This window comes from Macaca mulatta, chromosome 11 (genome assembly GCF_049350105.2).
Source record: "Macaca mulatta isolate MMU2019108-1 chromosome 11, T2T-MMU8v2.0, whole genome shotgun sequence".
NCBI classification, from domain to species: Eukaryota; Metazoa; Chordata; class Mammalia; order Primates; family Cercopithecidae; genus Macaca; species Macaca mulatta.
This window is the reverse complement of record NC_133416.1, coordinates 54,400,186-54,425,342: the sequence shown is the minus strand read 5'-3', so window position 1 is coordinate 54,425,342 and position 25,157 is coordinate 54,400,186. Positions and strand designations below refer to the sequence as shown.

Genomic DNA, 25,157 nt, shown 5'->3' with positions numbered 1-25,157 from the left:
TCAATTCCCACTTATGAGTGAGAACATATGGTGTTTGGTTTTCTGTCCTTGCGATAGTTTGCTCAGAGTGATGGTTTCCAGCTTCATCCATGCCCCTACAAAGGACATGAACTCATCCTTTTTTTATGGCTGCATAGTATTCCATGGAGTATATGTGCCACATTTTCTTAATTCAGTCTATCATTGATGGACATTTGGGTTGGTTCCAAGTCTTTGCTACTGTGAATAGTGCCACAATAAACATACATGTGCATGTGTCTTTATAGCAGCATGATTTATAATCCTTTGGGTAATACCCAGTAATGGGATGGCTGGGTCAAATGGTATTTCTAGTTCTAGATCCTTGAGGAATCACCACACTGTCTTCCACAATGGTTGAACTAGTTTACAGTCCCACCAACAGTGAAAAAGTGTTCCTATTTCTCCACATCCTCTCCAGCCTCTGTTGTTTCCTGACTTTTTGATCGCCATTCTAACTGGTGTGAGATGGTATCTCATTGTGGTTTTGATTTGCATTTCTCTGATGGCCAGAGTGAACAGGCAACCTACAGAATGGGAAAAAATTTTTGCCATCTACCCATCTGACAAAGGGCTAACATCCAGAATCTACAAAGAACTTAAACAAATTTACAAGAAAAAATCAAACAACCCTATCAAAAAGTGGGCAAAGGATATGAACAGACACTTCTCAAAAGAAGACATTTGTGCAGCCAACAGATACATGAAAAAAGGCATCGCTGCCTTTTTACCATGGTGGGAAATGTGAAATTATCATTATCCAGGAATGGCATCTGTGACAATAAAGAAGATGAAAAGACGATTCCTAGACCAAAATAGGAAGAGATGATGTCTGGATATTTGCCCCTGATTTGACAATAAGTAAATATGTAAGTATCTCTTCTACTCCTTTCTACCCATTATTCTGAATTTTTATTGATTTCCAGGAGCCCACACAATTTGTAAAGCATTTTCAATAAAAGTATTTAGTTAGACAAGGCTTCTTAAAATGTAAACATATATTTTCCTTGCTTTGCAGATGGGTACCTCCTAGAGCCACCGGCACCAGTCATGGTCAATCGCACTGTGTTTTTTGATGCCATCATCGACTTGGGCTGTGTCTTCTTTGAGGTGTTTGCAGACAAAGTTCCAAAGACAGCAGAGATTTTTGTGCCTGAGAGCTGGCAAGAGAGGATTTGGTTATATGGGTTCTTGCTTTTACAGAATTATTCCAGGCCTTATGTGCTAGGGTAGTGACTTCATGCCATTATGGCGTTGGTGATAAGCTTATCTACAGAGAGAAACTTGATGATGAGAATCTCATCCTGAAGCATACAGGTCCTGGCGTGATGTTCATGGTAAATGCAGGACTCAACACAAACAGTTCCCAGTTTTTCATCTGCACTGCCAAGACTGAGTGGTTACATAGCAAGCCTGTTGTCTTTGGGAAGATAAAAGAGGGCATGAATATTGTGGAAACCATGGAGCACTTTGGATCCAGGAATGGCAAGATCAGCAAGAATATCACCATTGCCATTTGTGGAAAATGCTAGTAAATTTGACTTGTTTTATCTTAACCACCAGACCATTTTTTCTGTAGCTCAGGAAAGCACCCTTACACCCCATTTACTTGAAATATCCTATAATCTTTGTGCTCTCACTGCAGTTCTTTGGGCTCTATATTTTTCTTATTCCCCTTCACATCTAGCTGGATTGTACAATTAAGTTTATTAATTATGAAATAAAAATTAAATAACAAACAATTTTCCAGGGGCCCTATATATCCCATATAATAGCAGCTCAGCTGTGATCCTATGTTTGAGAGTTAACAAGGATTAATTGATGCACTACATACTGTAGTATCATGTTCTGTCAAATGCTGTTATTCCAGCCCCAAAAAACTGTATAACTCAAACCTTGCCTTAAGAACCATGGTCTTACTGGTAATACAGAACTTACACATATGAAACATATCAGGAGATCCATAAAATTAGATATTATATGGTGCCTAATCGATTAGACACATCTTTCAACATGGTAGAAATGGTTAATGCTCAGGATTGAGGGAGGGTCAAGCTCAGTCTGGGCTGGTGTCTCAGGGAAGGCTTGGTGACACTTGATGTAGCCCTGCAGTACATGCTGAACTTGGACAGACTCAGAAGTGTGCAGAAAGCTGGCAGGGTGTAGGAGGCAACAGTAGGACTATCTTAGGGAGGAAGCCTCTCTATTGAGAGTCAGACTTGGGGGCATTCTGAACCAAAGAAGGTGCAGCCTCTGCTTTTTCTTGGAACTAGGCTCTTGAGCTATTAACAGCAGAAAAACCACCTGGGGGATGGGTGGCGGGGAAGTGCAAGCTACTAGGACACCCTTCACTACCCTGTGAATAGGAGGCACTGATGAAATGCATTTTGGGGCAGAAGTCTCTCATTGGAAACAATCTTGGTGATTTTTTTTTTTTTTTTTTTTTTGAGATGGAGTCTCGCTCTGTCGCCCAGGCTGGAGTGCAGTGGTGATTTCTTTAACACTCAGACTTAGCCCAACAACCACATTCTTGCCACACTCTCTCCATCTTCTTCAGGTCTCCTTTCTGTCGTGCTGTCTTAAGAATGATTTCTGTTCTTGCCTGTTTGCCATCTAAGCCCTCATCTCGTTCTCTAAGCATGAACACCAATTTTCACCCTGCACTTTTGCCAAACCTCAGCTCAATGTTGACTTGAAGTCAGAAGAACTGTGACTGAGGCTGACTTTGCCACTTACTATCTCTATAACCTTGGGCAGGGCACTGTGTGCCTCAGAACTTCTATTTCTCTGCTTGTAAATGAAGATAGTGATGCCTTGCTACTTACTTCATGGTGGTATTTTGGGGAGAAAATAAAGTACTTTAGATTAAAAAAATAATATCTAATACTTAAATAGAACTTATTCTATGTCAGGCAATCTTCTAAGTGCGTTAGATATATTAATTATTTTAATTCTCACCATAACCCTGTGAAGAAGAAATTATTATTATCACCATTTACAGTGAGAAAGTTTAGGCATAGAGAAATTAAGTAAAATAGCACAATTGTTAAGTGTTAAGAGCTGAGATTTAAACTTTGGGAGTACGGTTCCAGAATCTGTTCCCTCAACAACCACATTATTTTGTTTATCTAATAATAAGAAGAACTAACACTTGTATAAGGCTTACTATATGCCAGATACTATTCCAGTGGTCCAATTAACTTACTTAACTGTCCCAATACTCCTTTGAGGTATCTATGAGGTAGATACTGTTATTGTCTGTATTAAAATGCTCTGTGAAGACTTCCACATGTAGGAAGGCAGAATAGATGTACTTTCCCTCTTCCTCCCACTAAGTAGAAAAGAAAATCCTGTCCAGCATACATAAATCAAACACAGGGAAACTCTAAAAGGTGAGATAAGAAGGTAGACTGACTTGGGACCTCAGAATCCAAGAAACAATATGTTGGTAAGCTCCCTGGTTTTTTTCTTTTCCCCTCATACAACTCAGACTTGTAGTGGAAGAAGGTAGCAACCTGAAAATGCCAATGAGTGTAAAGAAACAAACAAACAAAAAAGCCCCAACAAAAACTTGCTCTCTCTAGCGAAAAGAAAGGACCAGGCTGGGCCTGACAACTCAACACCTATAATCCCAGCACTTTGGGGGGCCATGGCGGGAGGATTGCTTGAGGCCAGGGATTCAAGACTAGCCTGGACAACCCTGTTTAGAGAGAGAGAGAGAGAGAGAGAGAGAGAGAGAGAAAGGACCAGGAAAGCAACACCGTAGCAAGACAAAAGACCTTTGAGATAATAGCTGCTCTACTCTAGACAAATACCACAGAAAAATCTCTGATCCCATTCCTATCTATGCCAGCAAAGGCTGAGTGAGGAGCCTAGACTTCCCACCTTTGCACGGCTTTAGAAAGGAGCCCAAACCTCCCTCTCAGCGTGATGTCAGAAAAGGCTGAGTAGAGAGCCGAGACTTTTATTGCGTGGAGGTAATGAGGCCTCTCCCATGTAGTGTCGGAGAGATCAGTTGGGGAGCTGGACTCCCATCCTCATCTAACAGTAATAAGGCACCCTTCTCCATCCCCAATGGGATGGTGTCAGAGGAGGCCTAGTGTGGAGAGTCAGGAGTTTCACCACTACCCAGTCATAAGGAGGTCCTTCTACATCTCTGCCATAATAACAATGGGAGTATATAAGGAGCAGTGCAGATACATAAGGAGCAGCACTCTGGTAAGGGTACATAATGGGGCACCCCTGTGCTAGCCAGCCAGGGAGATCTCAATGGCGGCCTAATGCGAAACCAGAATTCTCACCTACACCCAGCGGCAAGGAGGATTCGCTACCTCAGCGGCCACCAAAGTTACTTGGTAAACCTGGATACCCTCACTTGGCACTAATGAGGTGGTCCCCTCTCCTTCCCCTGCCAGAGTAGTGTCAGAGGAAGCCAGAAAAAATGAAGGTTAAATAAGCTCCAGAGTCTTATAGTACCCCCAAATGTCCAGATTTCAATAAAAAAAGACACTTACTCATCATACCAAGAACAAGGAAGGTCTCAAAATAAGTTTTTAAAAAGATAATCAGTAGACACCAGCAGAGAGATGACAAAGATACTGGAATTATCTGACAAAGATTTTAAAGTACTCATAAAAATGTGTCATCAAACAATTATGAACACACTTGAAACAAATGAAAAGACAGCATCAGTTAAAAAAAAAAAACATTTCAGGAAAGAAATAGAAGACATAAAAAGGAATCAAATGAAAATTTTAGAACTGAGAAATACAGTAACCAAAACTTTAAGACTCTCTGGGTGGGCCCAATGACAGAATAGATGAAGCAGGGAAAATAATAAGCAAACTGAAGTTAGAACAATAGAAATTATCCAATCCTGAAAAGAAAGAGAAAATAAACAAATAAATAGTCTCAGGGACCTATGAAACTGTAACAAAAGATCTCATATTCATGTACTGAGCAAAGTCCCTGAAGGAGAGGAGAGGAGAAAGAAGGCAAGGCTGAAAGTGTACTCGAAGAAATATTGGCAAAAAAGTTCTACAAATTTGACAAAAGATATAAACTTACAGATTCAATAAGCTGAGCAAATTCCAAACAGGTTAACCTAAAGAACTCCACACCAAGACATACACAAAGTCAAACTTTGAAAACTAAAAACAACAACAAAAAAATACCTTGGAAACAGCAAGACAGAAATGACATCTTACCTACTAAGTGGAAAATTCAAATGACAGGTGATTTTTTGTCTGAAACCATGGAGGCCAGAAGGAAGTGGCATATTCTTCAGCTACTGAAAGAAAACAACTGTTCTCAGGTCCTATAACCAGCAAAAACATGCCTCAGAAATGAAGAAGAAGTCAATATATTCTCAGATGGAGAAAAAAACTAAAAGAATTTATTGCCAGAAGACCTAAAAAAAAAAACCTAAAGTTCCTGAAGCAGGAAGCAAATAATAAAAGAATAAATCTTGGAATATCAGGAAGAAGGAAAGAACGTGGAAAACAAAAATGTGGGTAAACACAATAATCTTCCCTTCTCCTCCTGAATTTTCTAACTCATGTTTGATGCTAGAAACAAAAATTATTTATTGGCCGGGTGCAGTGGCTCATACCTGTAATCCCAGCACTTTAGAAGGCCAAGGTGGGTGGATCATTTGAGGTCAGGAGTTTGAGACTAGCTTGGCCAACATGGTGAGACCCTGTTTCTACTAAAAACACAAAAATTAGCCAGGCATGCTGGTGCATGCCTTTACTCCCAGCTACTCAGGAGGCTGAGGTAGGAGAGTCGCTTGAACCCTGGAGGCAGAGGTTGCGGTGAGCTGAGATTGCACCGCTGCACTCCAGCCTGGGTAACAGAATGAGACTCTGTCTCAAAAAAAAAAAATTATATATTGTCTAAGTACCGTAACATTACCCTAATTGTATGTAGAAAAATTACTAAGACTATCATAAGCAGGGGAGGGTACAGGGAGGCATAATTTTTATACTTCACTCAAACTGGTAAAATGAAAACTTCAATAGACTTTGATTAGTTGTGCATATATTATGTCACACCTAAAACACCCAAAAATAGAAAAGTTATACAAATAGATACACTAAAAAATGCTATAGGTATATATAAATTGAATTCTAAAAGAGTAACTCTCAGAAAGGAAAAAGAAAGACAAATGAAAACAAAGATCAAACAAAAAACAAAACCAAAAAAATTACAGTAAATGGAAATGGTCTGAATACATCAATTAAAAGGTATTGTTACAGTGGATTATAAAACATGACCCAACTATATGCTGTCTACAAGAAACTCACTTCAAATACAATGATATAAGCAAGATGAAAGCAAAAGGAGAGAAAAATATATCATGTAAATATTAATTTTAAAAAGCGAGAGTAGATACATTATTAGGTATACTGGGCTTCAGAAAAAAGAAAATTACCAGAGGCAGAGAGGGATATTATATAATGATAAAAGGATCAATCCACCAAAAGACATAGTAATCCTAAATGTGTATGCACCAAACAATGGAGATGCAAAATAGGTGAAGCAAAACTGATAGGACTGAAAGAAAAAAATAGACAAATCCACAATTATGGTTGGAGACTTCAACCTACCCCTCTCAACAATTGGCTGAACAACTAGAAAGAAGATCAGGCAGAATATAGGACTCAACAACACCATCAACCAACAAGATCAAATAGACATTTATACCAAACAGCAGCAGTACACAGGTTCTCTTCAATGCCTCTGTATTAGTCCGTTTTCATGCTGCTGATAAAGACATACCCAAGACTGGGTGATGTATAAAGAAAAAGAAATTTAATGGATTTACAGTTCCACGTGCCTGTGGAGGCCTCACAATTGTGGCAGAAGGCAAAAGGCACTTCTTTTTCTTTCTTTTTCTTTTTTTTTGTTTGAGATGGAGTCTCACTCTGTCACCCAGGCTGGAGTGCAGCAGTGCAATCTTGGCTCACCGCAAACTCCACCTCCCAGGTTCAAGCAATTCTTCTACCTCACCCTCCCAAGTAGCTGGGATTGCAGGCACCCGCCACCATGCCCAGCTAATTTTTGTATTTTTAGTAGAGACAAGATTTCACCATATTGGCCAGGCTGGTCTTGAACTCCTGACCTCAGGTGATCCACCTGCCTTGGCCTCCCAAAGTGTTGGTGGCAGCAAGAAAGAATAACAGCAGCTTGGTGCGATGGCTCATACCTGTAATCCCAGCACTTTGCAATCCCAGCACTATCTTTATTTTTCTCAAAAAAAAAAAAAAAAAAAAAAGAAAAAAAAAACCCCAGAAAGAATAACAGAACTTGTGCAGGAAAATTCCCCTTTATAAAATGGTCAGATTTCATGAGACTTAATTCACTATCATGAGAAGAGCACAGGAAAGACCTGCCCCCATGATTCAATTACCTCTCACCGAGTCCCTCACATAACACATGGGAATTGTGGGAGCTATGATTCAAGACGGTATTTGGGTGGGGATACAGCCAAACCATATCAGCCACTAAACATACATTAAGAAAAATGATATCCTGAGAAAACAAGTTTCAACAAATTATAAAAATTGAAAACATACAGCTTGTTATCTAATAATGAAATTGAATTAGAAATTAATAACAGATAACAGGGGCTGTGCATGGTGGCTCACACCTGTAATCCTAGCACTTTGGGAGGCTGAGGTAGGAGGACTGCTTGAGCCCAAGAGTTCAAGACCTGGGTGACATAGCAAGACCCTGCCTGTATTTTTTTTTTTTTTTTTTTTTTGGAGACGGAGTCTTGCTCTGTCGCCCAGGCTGGAGTGCAGTGGCCGGATCTCGGCTCACTGCAAGCTCTGCCTCCCGGGTTTACGCCATTCTCCTGCCTCAGTCTCCCAAGTAGCTGGGACTACAGGCGCCCGCCACCTTGCCCGGCTAGGTTTTTTTTTTTGTATTTTTTAGTAGAGATGAGGTTTCACTGTGTTAGCCAGGATGGTCTCGATCTCCTGACCTCGTGATCCGCCCATCTTGGCCTCCCAAAGTGCTGGGATTACAGGCTTGAGCCACCGTGCCCGGCCTCCTGCCTGTATTTTTTAAAAGCACAAACAGGTAACAGGAAAATCTCCAAACACTTGAAAACTAAGTACACTTACAAATAACACATAGGCCAAAGATAAAATATATTAAAATGTAAAAATACATTAAACTAAACAAAAATGACCCTGCAACATATCAAAATTTGTGTGATACAAGTAAAGTAGTGCTGAGGGAGAAATTTAAGGACTAAATGCTTACATTAGAAAAGAAGTTAAGTCTCAACTCAATAATGTAAGCTTCTACCTCAAGAACTTAAAAAAAGAAATACAAAATAAACCCAAAGTAAACATAAAGAAGAAAATAAACATAAGAAAGATGAGAGTAGAAATCAAAAATGTTAACAAAACAAAAACCCAGTTATTTCAAAAGATTAATAAAATTGACAAACCTGTAGCAAGATTCATAAAGAAAGCAAGGAGAGAAAACACAAATTACTAATATCAGGAATGAAACAGGCAATATCACTAAAAATCCTGCAAACACCAAAAAATAAGTGAACACTACAAACAATTATATACACATTAACCTGACAACTTAGATGGTATGAACTAATTCTCCAAATAACACAAACTACCACAATTCATGCAATATGAAATAGATAATTCAAAAAGCCCCATGACTATTAAGGAAATTGAATTAGTAATTTTACAACTTTCAGAAAAGAAAGCTCCAGACCAGATGGTTTCATTGGAGAATTACACCAAATATTTAAAGAAGAGTAAACACCAATTGTATACAATCTATTGCAGAAATAGGAGAGAACAGGGTACTTCTCTATTCATTTTATGAAGCTAATATTACTCTGATACCAAATCCAGAATAGGATAGTCCAAAAAAGAAAAACACAGACCAATATCCCTCTTTAATAAACATGTGGAAGTCCTTAACAAAATATTAACAAGTATAATTCAACAATAGAGAAAAAGAATTCTATAGTATGTCCAAGTGGAGTTTATTACAAAGATGCAAGGAGAATTCAGCATTTTTTAACATTTCACAGATTTATTCACTTATTTTTATAAATTGTGTGAATTAATTTTTTTACATGAATAAGTTTTTTAGTGGTGATTTCTGAGATTTTGGTGCACCCATCACCAGAGCAGTGTACACTGTAACCAATGTGTAGTCTTTTATCTCTCACCCCCGTCCCACCCTTTCCCCTGGGTCCCCAAAGTCCATTGTCTCATTCTTATGCCTTTGCATCCTCATAGCTTAGCTCCCACTTATGAATGAGAACATAATGTTTGGTTTTCCATTCTTGAGTTTACTTCGCTTAGAATAATGGTCTCCAGTTCCATCCAGGTTGCTGCAAATGCCATTATTTCATTTGTATTTATGCCTGAGTAGTACAAAGTCAACATCTGAGAGTCAATTGGTGTAATCCATCATATTAACAAACTAACAAAGAAAAAATTACCTGCTCACATCAACTGATGCAGAAAAAAACATTTGACAAAATTCAACACCCATTTATTGTAAAAACAAACACCGAAAGCTCTTAGAAAACCAGGAATGGTGAAGACTTCCTCAACTTGATAAACAGCATCCACAAAACCCCTGCAGCTAACATCATACTTAATAATCAAAATTTGAATGCATTCCTTCTAAGATTGGGAAAAAGGCAAATACGTCCACTCTCACCACTCTTATTCTGCATAGTGCTGGAAGTTCTAGACTGTGCAATTAGGTAAGAAAAGAAGATAAAAAGCACACAAATTGGAACAGAATAAATAAAATTGTTTCTATTTGAAGACAACATAATTATTTACATAGAAAATTCCAAGGAATATACAAAAACATTCACAGAACTAATAAATGAGTTCAGTGACATCTCAGGATACAAGATAAACATACAAATAGTAACTACTGTGTTTCTATGCACTATCAAAGAACACATGTACACCAAAATTTAAAATAAAATACCACTGGTTTCATTGGAGAATTACACCAAATATTTAAAGAAGAGTAAACACCAATTGTATACAATCTATTGCAGAAATTGTATACAATCTATTGCAGAAATGATTGTGGCTCATGCCTGTAGTCCCAGCACTTTGCAAGGCTAAGGCGGACAGATCACTAGGTCAGGAGATCAAGACCATCTGGCCAATATGGTGAAACCCCGTGTCTACTGAAAATACAAAAATTAGCTGGGCATGGTGGCTCGCACCTGAAGTCCCAGCTACTCGGGAGGCTGAGGTAGGAGAATTGCTTGAACTCAAGAGGCGAAGGCTGCAATAAGCTGAGATCACACCACAGCATTCCAGCCTGGGCAACAGAGTGAGACTCCGTCTCAAAAAAACAAAACAAACAAACAAAAAAACGTTTATAATAGTTTAGAAAAAAAAAAATATGTAGGTGTAAACCCAGGAACTCATGTATAGGACACTCGCAAATTGAAAGTTATGTAATAGTGCTGAAAGAAATCAAAGATCTATATAAATAGAAAGATGTACCATGTTCCTGGATTGGAAAACTCAGTGTAGTAAAGACATCAGTTTCCTCTAAATATATGTATAGGTTTAATCTGATTTCTATCCAAATCTCAGGATGATTTTTTATAGTATAGAGAAGATAATTCTAAAATTTATATTAAAAGGCAAAAAAACGATGATTCTTCAAACATTTTGAAAAAGTAGAATGAGTGGGAATAATCAGTGTTCCTGTTCTCAAGAATTATTATGTAGCGACACTAATCAAGACTGTGTGGCACTGATGGAAGGACAAACACATAGGTCGTGAAAAGGAAATAGACCCACACAAATATGCCCAACTGGTTTTCAACAAAGTGCAAAAGCAATTCAATGGAGGAAATACAGCCTTTTTAACAGATGGTGCTGGAGTAATTAGATCATCCAAATGCAAAAACATAATCCTTGACCTAACTGTCACAGCTTAATAAAAAGGTAATTCAAAATGGATCACTGCCTTAAATGTAAACCCTGAAACTGTAAAAATTTTTGAAAACAAAAACATATAAAATATTTGGGATCTTGGACTAGGCAAAAGTTCATAGACTTGACACAAAAACATGATCATTACAAGGGAAAACTGATAAATTAGAATTTATCATAATTAAAAACTTTCCAGTAGGCGTGGTGGCTCACACCTGTAATCCCAGCACTTTGGGAATCCAAGGTGGGCGGATCACAAGGTCAGGAGTTCGAGACCAGCCTGACCAACATGGTGAAACCCTGTCTCTACTAAAAATACAAAAATTAGCTCAGCGTGGTGGTGCAGCCTGTAATCCCAACTACTTAGGAGGCTGAGGCAGGAGAATTGCTTGAACCCAGGAGGCAGAGGATGCAGTGAGCCGAGGTCGCACCATTGCACTCCAGCCTGGGTGACAGAGCGAGACTCCATCTCAAAAAAAAAAAAGACAAACAAACAAAAAGCTTTCTGTGCAAAAGATCCTGTTAAAAAGTTGATAAGACAGGCAATTGGAGAAAATATTTGCAAACCACGCAGTCCTAATATTAGCATTAATATCTACACTATATTAAGAAATCTTAAAACCCTACATTAAAAAAACAAATAATCCAATTAGAAAGCAGGCAAAAGACATGAAGAGGCATTTCATTGAAGAGGATACACACATGGCTAATAGGCAAATGAAATGATGTTCAACATCATTAGCCACCAAAGAAATGCAAATTAAAACCATAATGAGATATCACTATATACCTGTCAGAATGGCTAAAATTAAAAAGTCATGATAGCAGCAATTGCTGGAGAGGATGAAGAGAAACTAGATTATTCATACTTTGCTGTTGGGAATGTAAAATGGTAGAGTTCAGAAAACATTTTGGCAGTTTCTTAAAAAACTAGACATGCAACTACTATATGACTCAGAAATTACACTGTCAGGCATTTTTTCCAGAGTTATGAAAACTTGTGTTCACACAAAGACCTATGCATTAATGTTTATGGCAATTTTATTCACAATGGCCCCAAGCTTGAAGCAATCTATCAGATGCCCTTCAACTGTACATGTTTAAACAAACTGTAGGACATTCATACCAGGAAATACTGCTCAGCAACAAAAAAGAACAAACTACTGATACATGCAACAACCTAGATGAATCTCAGAGAATTATGCTAAGTGATTAGAGTCAATCTCAAAATTACATATGGTATGATTCCATTTGCATAACATTCTTAAAATGACAAAATTATAGAATAAGGAGCAGGTTAGTAGCTGCCAGGGGTTAAAGAGGGGATGTAGGTGAGAGGAAAGAGGATGTGGTTATAAAACAGCAACAGAAAAGATCTCCACGGAAAGGCAGGACTGGTGGTTCACGCCTGTGGTCCTAGCTACTGAGGAGGCTGAGGTGAGAGGATCACTTGGGCTGCAGTGAGTCATCATTGTGCCTCTGCACGCCAGCCTGGGCAACAGAGGGAGGCCCTGTCTCGGAAAAACCTTAATTTAAAAATTCTCTGTAATATATAAATAATTCACAATAAAGTGTATTATTTAACTCTTATAGTGTACACCAAGGACTACTACGCAGCCACAAAAAGGAATGAGAGCATGTCCTTTGCAGGCACATGGATGGAGTTGAAATCATTATCCTTGGCATACTAACACAGGAACAGTAAACCAAACACCATGTGTTCTCACTTGCAAGTGGGAGTTGAATGATGAGAACACATGGAGGGGAACAACACATACTGGGGTCTCTCAGAGGGGAGTGTGGTGGGGGGAGCATAAGGAAAAATAGCTAATGGATGTTGGGCTTAATACCTAGGTGATAGGATGATCTGTGCAGCAAACCACCATGGCACGTGTTTACCTATGTAACAAACCTGCACATCCTGCACATGTACCCTTGAACTTAAAATAAAAGTTGAAGAAAAAAAAATATTATAGTGATACCTGCTTTGTGCCAGGTCATACTCCTGGGCTCAGTCCTTAACATTTTAATACTTCTCACCATCGGTTGGGGATGCAGCCTGGACTATGACTGTTACAATGAGAAGGAGCAAAATCTGAGCAATTCTGGGAAGCCAAATCACTCAGGATTTGGGGAGTGATGGAAGTGGGGGGAGTGGAAAACAGAAGTGCTGACTCTCTAGTTTCAAGTTAGCATGTCTAGAATAATAGAGATCCATTCAACAGTCTTCACGTAGTTGAGAGGTCTTTCTTAGGAAGGAGAATAAGAAGAAATTAGGTCCCCATGAGCTCATTTTTTCTTAGTTTTTTCCTCCTTTGACAACTTTCTGAAATAATGCATCCAGGGTGCCCTGAACACAATGATAAGAGTTTCCTTAAACCCATTAGCTAATTCTCTAAGCAACTTAGGATGTATGGTATAGAGGTGCTATTTTAAAGATATTTCAATGTTTCTAATATATTTGCTTATTAAAATATCAATAACTTATTTCACACAATTTCCCTTGCTTATTTTCCTGATATTTTTAAAGCCAAGGGCAGATTTTAACTACAACATTGTACCTCTGAGGTTTCCAATCATAGCATCATGCTGTTCACCTATTTCTTTCTGGGGGGCTGCTATCTCTTCTCATATAGATTAATTAGGAAGTACTCTTCTTTTAGGAATCTTGGCCGTTATTAACAATCTCCCTTTTTCCTTTAATTTTTTAAATTAACTAATTAGTTTTTTTTTTTTTTTTTTTTTTTTTTTTTTTTTTTTAATAAAAGCAGATTCTCTCTCTGTCACCCGGTCTGGAGTGCAGTGGCATGATCTTGGTTCATTGCAACCTCCACCTCCTGAGTTCAAATGATTCTCTTGCCTCAGCCTCTTGAGTAGCTGGGATTATAGGTGTGTGCCATCACACCCGGCTAATTTTTGTATTTTTAGTATAGACAGGGTTTTGTCATGTTGGCCAGGCTGGTCTCAAACTCCTGACCTCAGGTGACCCACCAACCTTGGCCTCCCAAAGTCTTAGGATTAGAGGTGTGAGCCACCATGCCTGGCCTATTTTTTATTTTGAAATGCTCTCACTCTGTTCCCCAGGCTGGAGTGCAGTGGTGTGATCATGGCTCACTGCACCTTGACCTCCTGGACTCAAGCAATCCTCCCACCTTGACCTCCTAAGTAACTGGAACTACAGGCAAGGGCCACCACACCCAGTTAATTTTTTAAATTATTTTTTAGAGATGGGGTCCTGCTCTGTTGCCCGGCTGGTCTTGAATTCCTGGCCTCAAGCAATCCTCTTGTTTTGGCCTCCCAAAGTGCTGGGATTACAGTCATGAGCCACCACACCTGGGCACCTTCTGTTTTTATATCTTTCTTCCACATTTCTGTTAAACTATAATCTTGCTTTGCCTCCCCTTTATTTTTTATTTCAACAATGAAAAACTTTGCTGATTCCTTCTATATTCACACTAAAAAAGTATTACTATTTATTACTATTTTTACTTCTTGCCCTTGAGAATAACATGCATACAAATGTGTGTGGTGAATATATCCACATACTATATAACATATATTATATGTACATCTTACATATGCATTTTATATATACAAAGGTTACTATGTAAAACATACATAATATATATACATATTGCACTTTTCTCTTTTTCTAAATCTCCTTAGAACTAGAAGTTTCGTATTAAGTATCTCGTACAAGACAAATCTCAAAGTCATTTTTTCACTGAAATGAAGGACGCCAGAGTGATTATATAGAACTTTCATTCCCATTCTCAAGTGCTTAGAGAGAGGCCTCTTCTGAACAGCAATGAGATTCAGAAATATTTGGGATTGAGATGAGGTCTCTGCACAGTCCTGTGGCTGCTACCACAGACTCTGCTGTGTACTGAGAGTCTTGTATCTTAGTTGTCTGCCCACCCAGTACCTGTCATTAGCACTGATGTGTGTTGGGGGCAGTGCCTGTTACAGCTGAAGTGCTCTTGTCCTTCTTCTACTAACGAGGCAGCCTCAGCATGAAATAGTCTTGCATCACCGTCTCTCAAGCTATGGGAACTCTAAGGTATTCATGAGATTTGACTTTGTTTCCACAGAGCTGACCACTGATACAGAGACCAAAATCCCACTCAAATCAAAGTAAGTATAGAGCTTATTTTATTTTTAATTACAGACACAGGGTTTCGCTATTGCCCAGGCTGGAGAGCAGTGGCGCAGTCACAGTTCACTGTAGCCTCAAGATCCTGGGCTCGAGTGATCCTCCCTCTCCGGCTTCCCAAGTAGCTGGGACCACAGGCACGCACCACCATACCTGGCTAATGTTTTTTGTTTTTGGTACAGACAGAGCCTCGCTGTGCTGGCCAGGCTGGTCTTGAACTCCTGGGCTCAAGTGATCCTCCTGCCTCAGCCTCCCAAAGCACTGCGATTACAGGCATGAGCCACCGTACCTGGCCTAAAGAGCTTATTTTAAAATCTAGAAAGCTCCTGGAATCCAAGAGAAGCAGGGCCCCTATGACAGGAACTGGGAACCAGAAAAGTTGCATCTAAGGTGCTCTCCAGGGCGTCCTCTCTCCTTTTCTTTTTCTGTCCCTTTCTCTCTGGAACCACGAGGCCCTCATATGCATTTTCCCTTGTGCATTCTTTCTCTCTCTCCCTCTCTCCCCTCTCCCTATCTCATTCTCATTCTCTTTCTCTGTAGGCCTGTAGTTCAAAATGTCCACCAGATCACTTGAGGTCAGGAGTTCAAGACCAGCCTGGCCAACATGGTGAAACCCTGTGTCTATTAAAAATACAAAAATTGGCCAGGTGTGGTGGCGTGTGCCTGTAATCCCAGCTGCTCGGGAGGCTGAGGCAGGAGAATCGCTTGAACCCGGAAGGCGGAGGTTGCAGTGAGCCGAGAACTGGGAAGGCAGAAGTTGCACTGCATTCCAGCCTGGGCAACAGAGCGAGAATCCGTCTTTAAAAAAAAAAAAAAAAAAGTCCGCCAGTCACAACATTTCATCATCACCTTTCTGAACATTTTTCTTCATTTCTTGGAGTTTCAATTCCAAATCTATGATACCCAGAGGAATTCAGTCCTGAGACTCTCATTTCTGGGAAACCTATAGGTAGGCCCCTTCCCTGGGTCTCATGAATGATCCGCTGGGATCTAGGGCTTCTTATTTACCTACAACAGGGAGAGGGGGTAAGATAAGATTCTCTGAAAAAAGATGGGTTGATTATTTAAAACATACGTATAGTCTCTAAGGATATTTGTTTGTTTATCACATCCTAGTAGTACTTTTCAGTAAAGCTCAACATTTACTATGGAGGGAGAAGTTGCTTCCTCACAATTCGGTCTGACTGAGATGGCGACCCATTACTTCCCCATGCAGGAGAGTCTGTGGGAGCTGCTATGTAACTGCGAGGATTACGGTATTTCGGGAGTTAAGGTACTGGAAAGAAGAATGGGTTGATGGTTGAGAATTCAGGAAAGAGGAATGGGTTGATGGTTGAGAATTCAATCCTTACGCCTGAGTCCTGATAAGATCCTAACCCACTGTATGACCTTGGACAAAACAAATAACTTTCTGAGCTTTTTATTTTTTTAAATTTGTTCAATGAGGAGGCTGGTGTAAGTCAGTGGTTCCCAGTTTTTTAGAGTGTGAAAACTCTTCTTAATTTCAGAAAATCATGAATACCACATTATAAAGGTGTCAATTTTGTTGCACACTGAAAGGAAAAATACCTATAAATATATACGGGTTCTAAGACTCTTCTAATAACTCTAGAGTCTCTGTGAAATGCTACAGGCTAGAACCATTGATCTAGCTGACACTGAGCCCCTTTTGGCGATGATAATCTGGGGCTCAAGTCAGGGGAATTCAAAAGGAAAGCTGACATTAAATATCAGATCCAAGAACAGCACTAGAAGTTTTCAAAAGAGATGAATTAAAGCAGATTCAGGGATCTAAGAATCGGAGCTGAGAGAGAACAGAAGGAAGAATGAACACTAACAACAGTGGAAGACTGTGGGGCAGCATGTCGGGAAGCAGGGTTATACAGTGCGGCTCATACCAGCGAGAGGGGCAGACGCCATCATAACTAAGAAAAGGAAGGCAGAGGGGAAGGTGATTTCGACTCTCAGGCAGGATGGGCCACCTCTTCTTGACCTATATAAATATGTTATATAACAGCATATTAAATATAAATATAATGTAATTAATAATACATGTTATATTGGATAATATTCACATGTAAAACCACCAAGACAGTATATGTACATGGTTCATAGTAGGCTAGTTTTCCTTTCCCCTCCTTTGTTACCTTAACAGTTGAAGTGTTATTTAAAGCCTTCTGTTTAAAATTCTGTAAAGATTAGTACCATCAGAGTTGACATCAAGAAGATAGTGGCAATGACTTAGGGTAATTTCCATGATGTACATACAAGAGTTATGCCCACAGAAAAATTTATTCTTATGGTTCATCCAAGCACTGTCACTTTTGTGTTTTTCAATGCTTTGTATTCTTCATATCAAAAAAAGAGACTGATTCTCAAAGACATTCTGCCTTATAGCATTCTTCCTTAAGTTTTTAGGAGATCTTAACCTGACAGTTTACATTTCCCAGAGTTAAACACATATTCGAGAATTAGGTTGAGAATATAAGGTCAAATTTCGATCCAACATTCATCAAGCTGCACTGAGAAGCAAGACAGGAACATAAGAAAAATTCCTGAAAAAATTTACAGGTTATTAATTGCCTATTTTGCTTTTCTATAAAGGAATACCTGAGACTAGGTAATTTATAAAGAAAAGTGGCAGGACTTGCCACACTCTTTTTTTTTTTTTTTTTTTTTTGAGATGAAGACTCACTCTTGTCCCCCAATCTGGAGTACAATGGCATGATCTCTACTCACTGCAACCTCCACCTTGGGTTCAAGCAATTCTCCTGCCTCAGCCTCCTGAGTAGCTGGGATTACAGGTACGTATCACCACGCACAGCTAATTTTTTGTATTTTAAGTAGAGACGGGGTTTCACCATGTTGGCCAGGCTGGTCTCGAACTCCTGACCTCAGGTGATCCACCCGTCTCAGCCTCCCAAAGTGCTGGCATTACAGGCGTGAGCCACCGCACCCAGCACCACACTCTTTTAAACAACCAGATCTTGTGTGAACTCAGAGTGAGAACTCACTCATTACCATGGGGAGAGCACCAAGCCATTTATGAAGGATCCACCCCCATGACTCGAACACCTCCCAGCAGGGCACACCTCCAGCATTGGGGATCACATTTCAACATGAGATTTGAGGGAACAAAACTTGGAAATCATACTGTTAATTTTCAAAATATTTTTGTTATAACTATTTTGATTTCTATATTCTAGCAAACATATCCTTTGGAGAATAGAAACTCCCTCCACTCCTCCAATAAATTCAACTGTAGAAGCTTTAACAAAAACAGAAATCTTATAAGAAAGTGTTGGTCCAAATATAAATCAAACTAAAATGTTGTAGTGTTTCTAGCAATTTATAGCGTGTAAGAAAAAATAGACCCTTCAAGTGTGCTGACAGAGAAATTATATTTCATTTTTTCATGAATCAAATATTATTATTTGATTCTTCAGTGAATAATGTTCACATGTTCATAGACTGTGAATAATATTAACACGTTCTGTTTTCAGTTTTCAGAATCAATCTACAGACAAAGTATGTTTAAGGGACAGAATGTAAATGTTTTAAATCTAAACACTGAAAATGTATTATTATTTTTAATTTTCACTTAATAATTGTACATATTTTTGGGGTACACTGTGATATTTCCATACAAGTATAAAATATGTAATAATAAAATCGGGGTAATTAGCATATCTATCACCTCAAACATTAATCATTTATTTGTGTTGAGAACATTTAAAATCTACTCTTCTAGCTACTTGAAAATACATAGTAAGTCCCATGAGACGTGAGCAAGGCTGGTGCTGGGGCTTCTTCTCCTGAAGGGGCTGCAAAAGGGAAGACTTAGCCACGTCGTCCTTGATCAAAACAGTGATCAGCACCGCGAAAGCCCCAGGGGCCATTGGACCCTACAGTCAAGCTGTGTTAGTCGACAAGACCATTCACATTTCAGGACAGATAGGCATGGACCCTTCAAGTGGACAGCTTGTGTCAGGAGGGGTAGCAGAAGAAGCTAAACAAGCTCTTAAAAACATGGGTGAAATTCTGAAAGCTGCAGGCTGTGACTTCACTAATGTGGTGAAAACAACCGTTCTTCTGGCTGACATAAATGACTTCAATACTATTAATGAAATCTACAAACAGTATTTCAAGAGTAATTTTCCTGCTAGAGCTGCTTACCAAGTTGCTGCTTTGCCCAAAGGTAGCCGAATTGAAATTGAAGCAGTAGCTGTCCAAGGACCGCCGACAACAGCATCACTATAAGTGGGCCAGTGCTTTGTAGTCTGGAATTGTTAACATTTTAATTTTTACAAGTGATGTAACATCTTAATTAACCTTTTAATTTTCACAATTGATGACAGTGTGAGCTTGATGAAAATATCTGAAGTTATTATGGAAATACCATATAATAGGGAGAGTTGAACATGAATTGAAGATTAGAGAAGGAATCCAGTTACTGTTTTAAATTACACCTGTACTGAATATAGGAAAGAGATATCCATTACACAGTTACTCAATAAATAAAAGAGAAATAACAGGTAGGAAAGAAGAATACTTATTCCTGAGAAATAATCAAGAACATATCTAATTCAAACTAATGATGTGAACGATTTCGTTTTCACGTCAGGTATGTGATTCTGCTTTTACTTGAGTAAAATTTAAGTATTTAAATTTGAGGTCAAGAAGAAGAAAGTGGACCAAAATTTAATATAGATAATATTTTTCTAATGGAAATAAAATAGACAAGGAGATTTCAAAGAAAAAAGAGAAAATACATAGTAAATTGTTGTTGATTATAGTCCCACTATAGTGGTATAGAACACTAGAACTTATTCCTTCTAGCTGTACTTTTGCATCCATTAACTAACCTCGAGCTATTCTCCACTCGTTCTACCCTTTCCAGCCTCCAGTAACCACTAATCTACTCTATACTTCCACGAGACGAACTTTTTTAGCTTCCGTATATGAGTGAGGACATGTATTTATCTTCCTGTTCCTGGCTTGTTTCACGTCACATAATATCCTCCAGGCTCATCCATGGTTCCTCAAAAGACAGAACTTTGTTCTTTTTTTATACCTTTGTTCTTTTTTATATTCCACTGTGTCTATATACTGCATTTTCTTTTTCTTTTTTCTTTCTTTCTTTTTTTTTTTTTATGAGATGGAGTCTTGCTCTGTCGCCAGGCTGACATAAATGACTTCAATACTGTCAATGAAATCTACAAACAGTATTTCAAGAGTAATTTTCCTGCTAGAGCTGCTTACCAAGTTGCTGCTTTGCCCAAAGGTAGCCGAATTGAAATTGAAGCACTGCACTGGAGTGCAGTGGCGCGATCGCAGCTCACTGCAACCTCCGCCTCTCGGGTTCAAGTGATTCTCCTGCCTCAGCCTCCTGAGTAGCTGGGATTACAGGTGTCTGCCACCATGCCCAGCTAATTTTTGTATTTTTAGTAGAGACGGAGTTTCACCATGTTGGTCAGGATGGTCTTGATCTCATGATCTGCCCGTCTTAGCCTCCCAAAGTGCTGGGATTACAGGCGTGAGCCATGCATTTTCTTTATTCACTCATTTGTTTCTGGGCGCTGAGGTTGATTCCATATCTTGGTTACTGTGAATAGTGCTGTAATAAACATGGGAGTGCCTATCTCTTTGACATACTGATTTCCTTTCCTTTGGATAAATACCCAATAGTGGGATTGCTGGATCATAGGGTAGTTTTATTTGTAGTTTTTTGAGGAATCTCTATACTGTTTTCCATAATGGCTGTACTAGAGTTTCACTGAAGGCAGAAGTCAGCTCTTGTGTGGTGGTTCCTCAAATGTCAGTATCTGTATGTCTTTATTGTGGGATGGTTCTATTTTTCTAGAAAAAGGATCTTCTAATATTTTGCCTAAAGGATTTAAACCAGGTATTGTCAGTGCTCTATAACAAGGGATAAAGATTTGGAATTGGAACTCCAAGAGTTGAAGAAAAGTGGTCAGAAGGGTGATGATGTAATGTTTGGGCTGGCGGACATTGGTTGGTGAACCATGTTCAAGCATGCAGTCAGCGTAGGGTCATCTAAAATTCAAGAAAACTCTCCAACAGCAAAAAGCAGGAGAAAATAAATAAATAAGTCAGAAAGCTAAAAAATATTAGGGAAATTTTCTAGAATGTAGAGCAATAGTCTTTTTGTCCTACCAAAAGATGTACAATAAGAGAGGAAAAATACAAGAGCCTCAAGATCTGAATAATAGGAGTTCCAGAGAGAATGAACAGAGAAAATAGTGGGGGAAATGTATTAAAGAAACAATTGAGGAAAATTTCCCAAAATAAAGGAAATGTCTCTAGATGAATGAAAAATAAGTCCATCCACCTGGACGTGGTAGCTCATGCCTGTGATCCCAGTCTTTTGGAAGACCAGGGTGGGAGGGTCACCTGAGGTCAGGAGTTCGAGGCCAGCCTGGCCAACATGGCAAAACTCCATCTCCACAAAAAATTAAAAAATTAGCCTGGCATGATGGTGCACCTGTAGTCCCAGCTACTCGGGAGGCTGAGGCAGGAGAAACTTTTTTTTTTTTTTTTTTTTTTTTGAGACAGAGTCTCATGCTGTGGCCCAGGCATGATCTTGGCTCACTGCAACCTCCGCCTCCCGGGTTCCAGTGATTCTCCTGCCTCAGCCTCCCAAGTAGCTGGGATTACAGGCATGCACCACTCCACCCAGCTAATTTTTTTTTTTGTATTTTTAGTAGAGACGAGGTTTCACCATGCTAGCCAGGCTGGTCTCAAAACTCCTGACCTCAGGTGATCCGCCCATCTCAGCCAAAGTGCAGGGATTACAGGTATGAGCCACCATGCCCGGCCCAGGAGAAACTCTTGAACCCGGGAGACAGAGGTTGCAGTGAGCCAAGATCGCACCCCTGCACTCCAGCCTGGGCGACAGAGCGAGACTCCATCTCAAAAAAAAAAACAATAATAATAAATAATGAAAAACATGTCCATCAAAAAAGCCAAATCATTGTGAAATTTCAAAACCCCAGATACAAAGAAAAGATCCCGAAAGCTTCTAGAGAGAAAAAGAAAACCAATTTATTTACAAAGTGCTGGTTCTAAGAATGGCAACATTTGTAGTTCTAACTCTCACAGAGAGTTTTCCTTCTACTTGAGCCTATATTGTTGTCAAACCCCTTTTGCTGAGGGCTCATCTTCTGAGTTTTACTTCTGAATTCTCCGCTTCACTACCCATTTTGTTTTCCTCATTAAAGATATTCTTACAAAGTTCTATCACATACTCAAAACAGTCTCTTCTCCCCTTACCCTATTTCCAGATCTGACGCTGTGACAGACTGAGCGTATACTGGCCGGGATCTTTCTCCCTTTGCTGGGAAAGCCATTTCTTTAGTCATCATCTGTACCGAGCAGTTGTCAACTATGAATTTCCTCAGCACTTGTCAGCTGAGCTCAGTTACCAGGGTTTCGGCGGAGACTGGCTCCACCTGCTTTTCTGCACCAAGATGTTGACAACTTCTCTGTTTTTCCTTCTTGGAGCCATCTCAACCCTCTTTGGTGGTAAGAAGGAGATGAAGACGTCAGTCAGGTAGCAGCTGCCACAACCCACATAATACCAATTCAACCTACAAACACAATCATGAGATTTCTCTTTGCTGGTAACCAGACAAGAGACCCATCCACACTGTAATTCTGTCCAGTTGAGAGGTGAGGCAACAAAAATCTGCTTAGATTGACAGCAAACACATAAGTATTGTGCCTGAGAAGTTCTTAAGCAGGCAGGCTTGAATTTACATGTTTGTTTACTTTGTCTCTCTGTACTCTCTCCATTTTCTCTTGTATTTCCTTAATGATGGTCTTCTAGTTCCATCTAGGATCATGTTAGGCTCATACTTCAGGTTCTTTCCTTTATTATTTCATTAGTCCATGGAGTTTTAGCTGTTCTTGTGTCCTTATAGTCTGCAAATGCCAGAAATTGTTCAAATGGTCACCTCTTGCATCATTTAGTTTCTGCTGCATAACAAATTACCCCAAAACTTAAAGGCTTAAAATAACAACCTTTTTTTTTTTTTAATTTTTTTTAAGCTTATGACTTTTCAGTTCATTAAGTTAGGCTGGGTTCATCCAAGCAGTTCTGGCCAGGTGGCTGGGGTTTGGCTGGTTGAGGTCTCAACTGAGATGACTCATCTGTACTTTATGTGGTTTCTCACCTTCCAGCAGACAATCCTGGGCATGGTCACATGGTGACAGCATTATTCAAAGAGTGTGCTCTTTGAACACAATATAGGAAGCTGCAAGGCCTCTTGAAGCCTAGACTTGGAACTCATTCAATGCCAGTTCCGTGGTATTCTATTGACCAAAGCATGTGGCAAGGCCATCCCAGATTCAAGGGGACTCTACCTCTTTTTTTTTTTTTTTTTTTTTGAGAAGAAGTCTTGCTCTGTGGCCCAGGCTGGAGTGCAGTGGCAGAACTTGGCTCACGGCAACCTCCACCTCCCAGGTTCCACAATTCTCCTGCCTCAGCCTCCTGAGTAGCTGGGGCTAGGGGTGCATGCTACCATGCCCAACTAATTTTCGTAGTTTTTAGTAGAGACAGAACTAGTTTTCTCCATGTTGGTCAGGTTGGTCTTGAACTCCTGACCTCAGGTGATCCACCCACCTGGACCTCCCAAAGTGCTGGGATTACAGGTGTGAGCCATAGCACCTGGCCCACTCTACCTCTTAATGGGAGAAACTGCAGAATATTATGGCCAGTTTTACAATGTACTGTATTTCAGTAGAGAAAAACTAGGAGTAGGGAAGGAAAAAGATGGACGACTTTTACTTTTCACTTACAGAATTACGTTTTGTTTAAATTTTTAAAATTATGGATACATATACACTACTTCTACAATAATAACAATGATAATACATTAAAATATGACTCCAAATATTTCTTGTATTATCTTAGTTATACATGAGGATAATAATCTAATCCACTGATACTTTGAAGGACCCATGATTTTGAGTCAAAACACCTGATTCAGACTTTGTCTTTGAACTGCCTCTATCAGGCTAAATAATGATAAATTTAACATGAAATCCTCCAGCATGGAGGTTGACACATAGTAAATGCTTAATAAATGTTGGGTAAATCTGAATCTGAATGAGAAGATAGGGGCAAAAAAAGATGTATGAATAATATAAAAATAGCTTTAAAATCTGTTCTATTATTTTCATTTTTGTTTTCTGAGACAAGGTCTCGCTCTGTCACCCAGGCTGGACTGCAGTGGTGCTATCACAGCTCACTGCAACTCCTGGGCTCAAGGGATCCTCCCACCTCAGCCTCCCTAGTAGCTGGGACCACAGGCACACACCACCACGCCCAGTTAGTTGTCTTTATTTTTATTTTTAGTAGAGACGAGGTCTTCCTCTGATGCCCAGGCTGGTCTTGAACTCCTGAACTTGAGTGATGATCCTGCATCAGCCTCCCAAAGTGCTGGGATTACAGGCGTGAGCCACTGTGCCCAGCCAAAATCTGTTCTATTAATTTAGTGTTTATAAAAACAACTTGCCAGCTTTTATTAAGGCAACTTGAACTTTAATGGACAAGAAAAGAGATTTGATTTAACTTCATATACTTGGAGTTCGGACTGTTGGAGAAAATATAAACAACAGCATGTCCATTGCTGTAATACAAGTTGGGAATTATAACCTAGGACAGCATCAAGAGTGTTCTTAAATTCTAGTCCTGCAAGTCACCCATCTGATTAAGAAACCATATATCTTATGATACATGCCAGGGATTCTCCTTAGCTATATCAAGTGGGGCCTTGGGGAGACATCCAGAGGAGCTATTTTTCAAAAAACCTTCTTTCTGGCTGGGCGCGGTGGCTCATGCCTATAATCCCAGCACTTTGGGAGGCCCAGGCGGGCAGGTCACCTGAGCACAGGAGTTCAAGACCAGCCTAGCCAACATGGTAAAACCCCGTCTGTACTAAAAATGCAAAAATTAGCCAGCCATGGTGGCACCTGCCAATAATCCCAGCCATTTG

General features: G+C 39.5%; 1 protein-coding gene across 1 annotated transcript in view; it reads left to right on the top strand.

Annotated features, from left to right (window-relative positions):
• LOC144332697 (embryonic stem cell-related gene protein-like) overlaps positions 1-25,157 on the top strand; it is a 65,855-nt gene that overhangs the window by 24,647 nt on the left and 16,051 nt on the right. The window contains exon 2 of the mRNA XM_077953193.1: positions 22,443-22,683. Coding sequence (XP_077809319.1) covers positions 22,629-22,683 — 55 coding nt within the window. The 5' untranslated portion in view covers positions 22,443-22,628. The remainder of the gene's footprint in view (positions 1-22,442; positions 22,684-25,157) is intronic.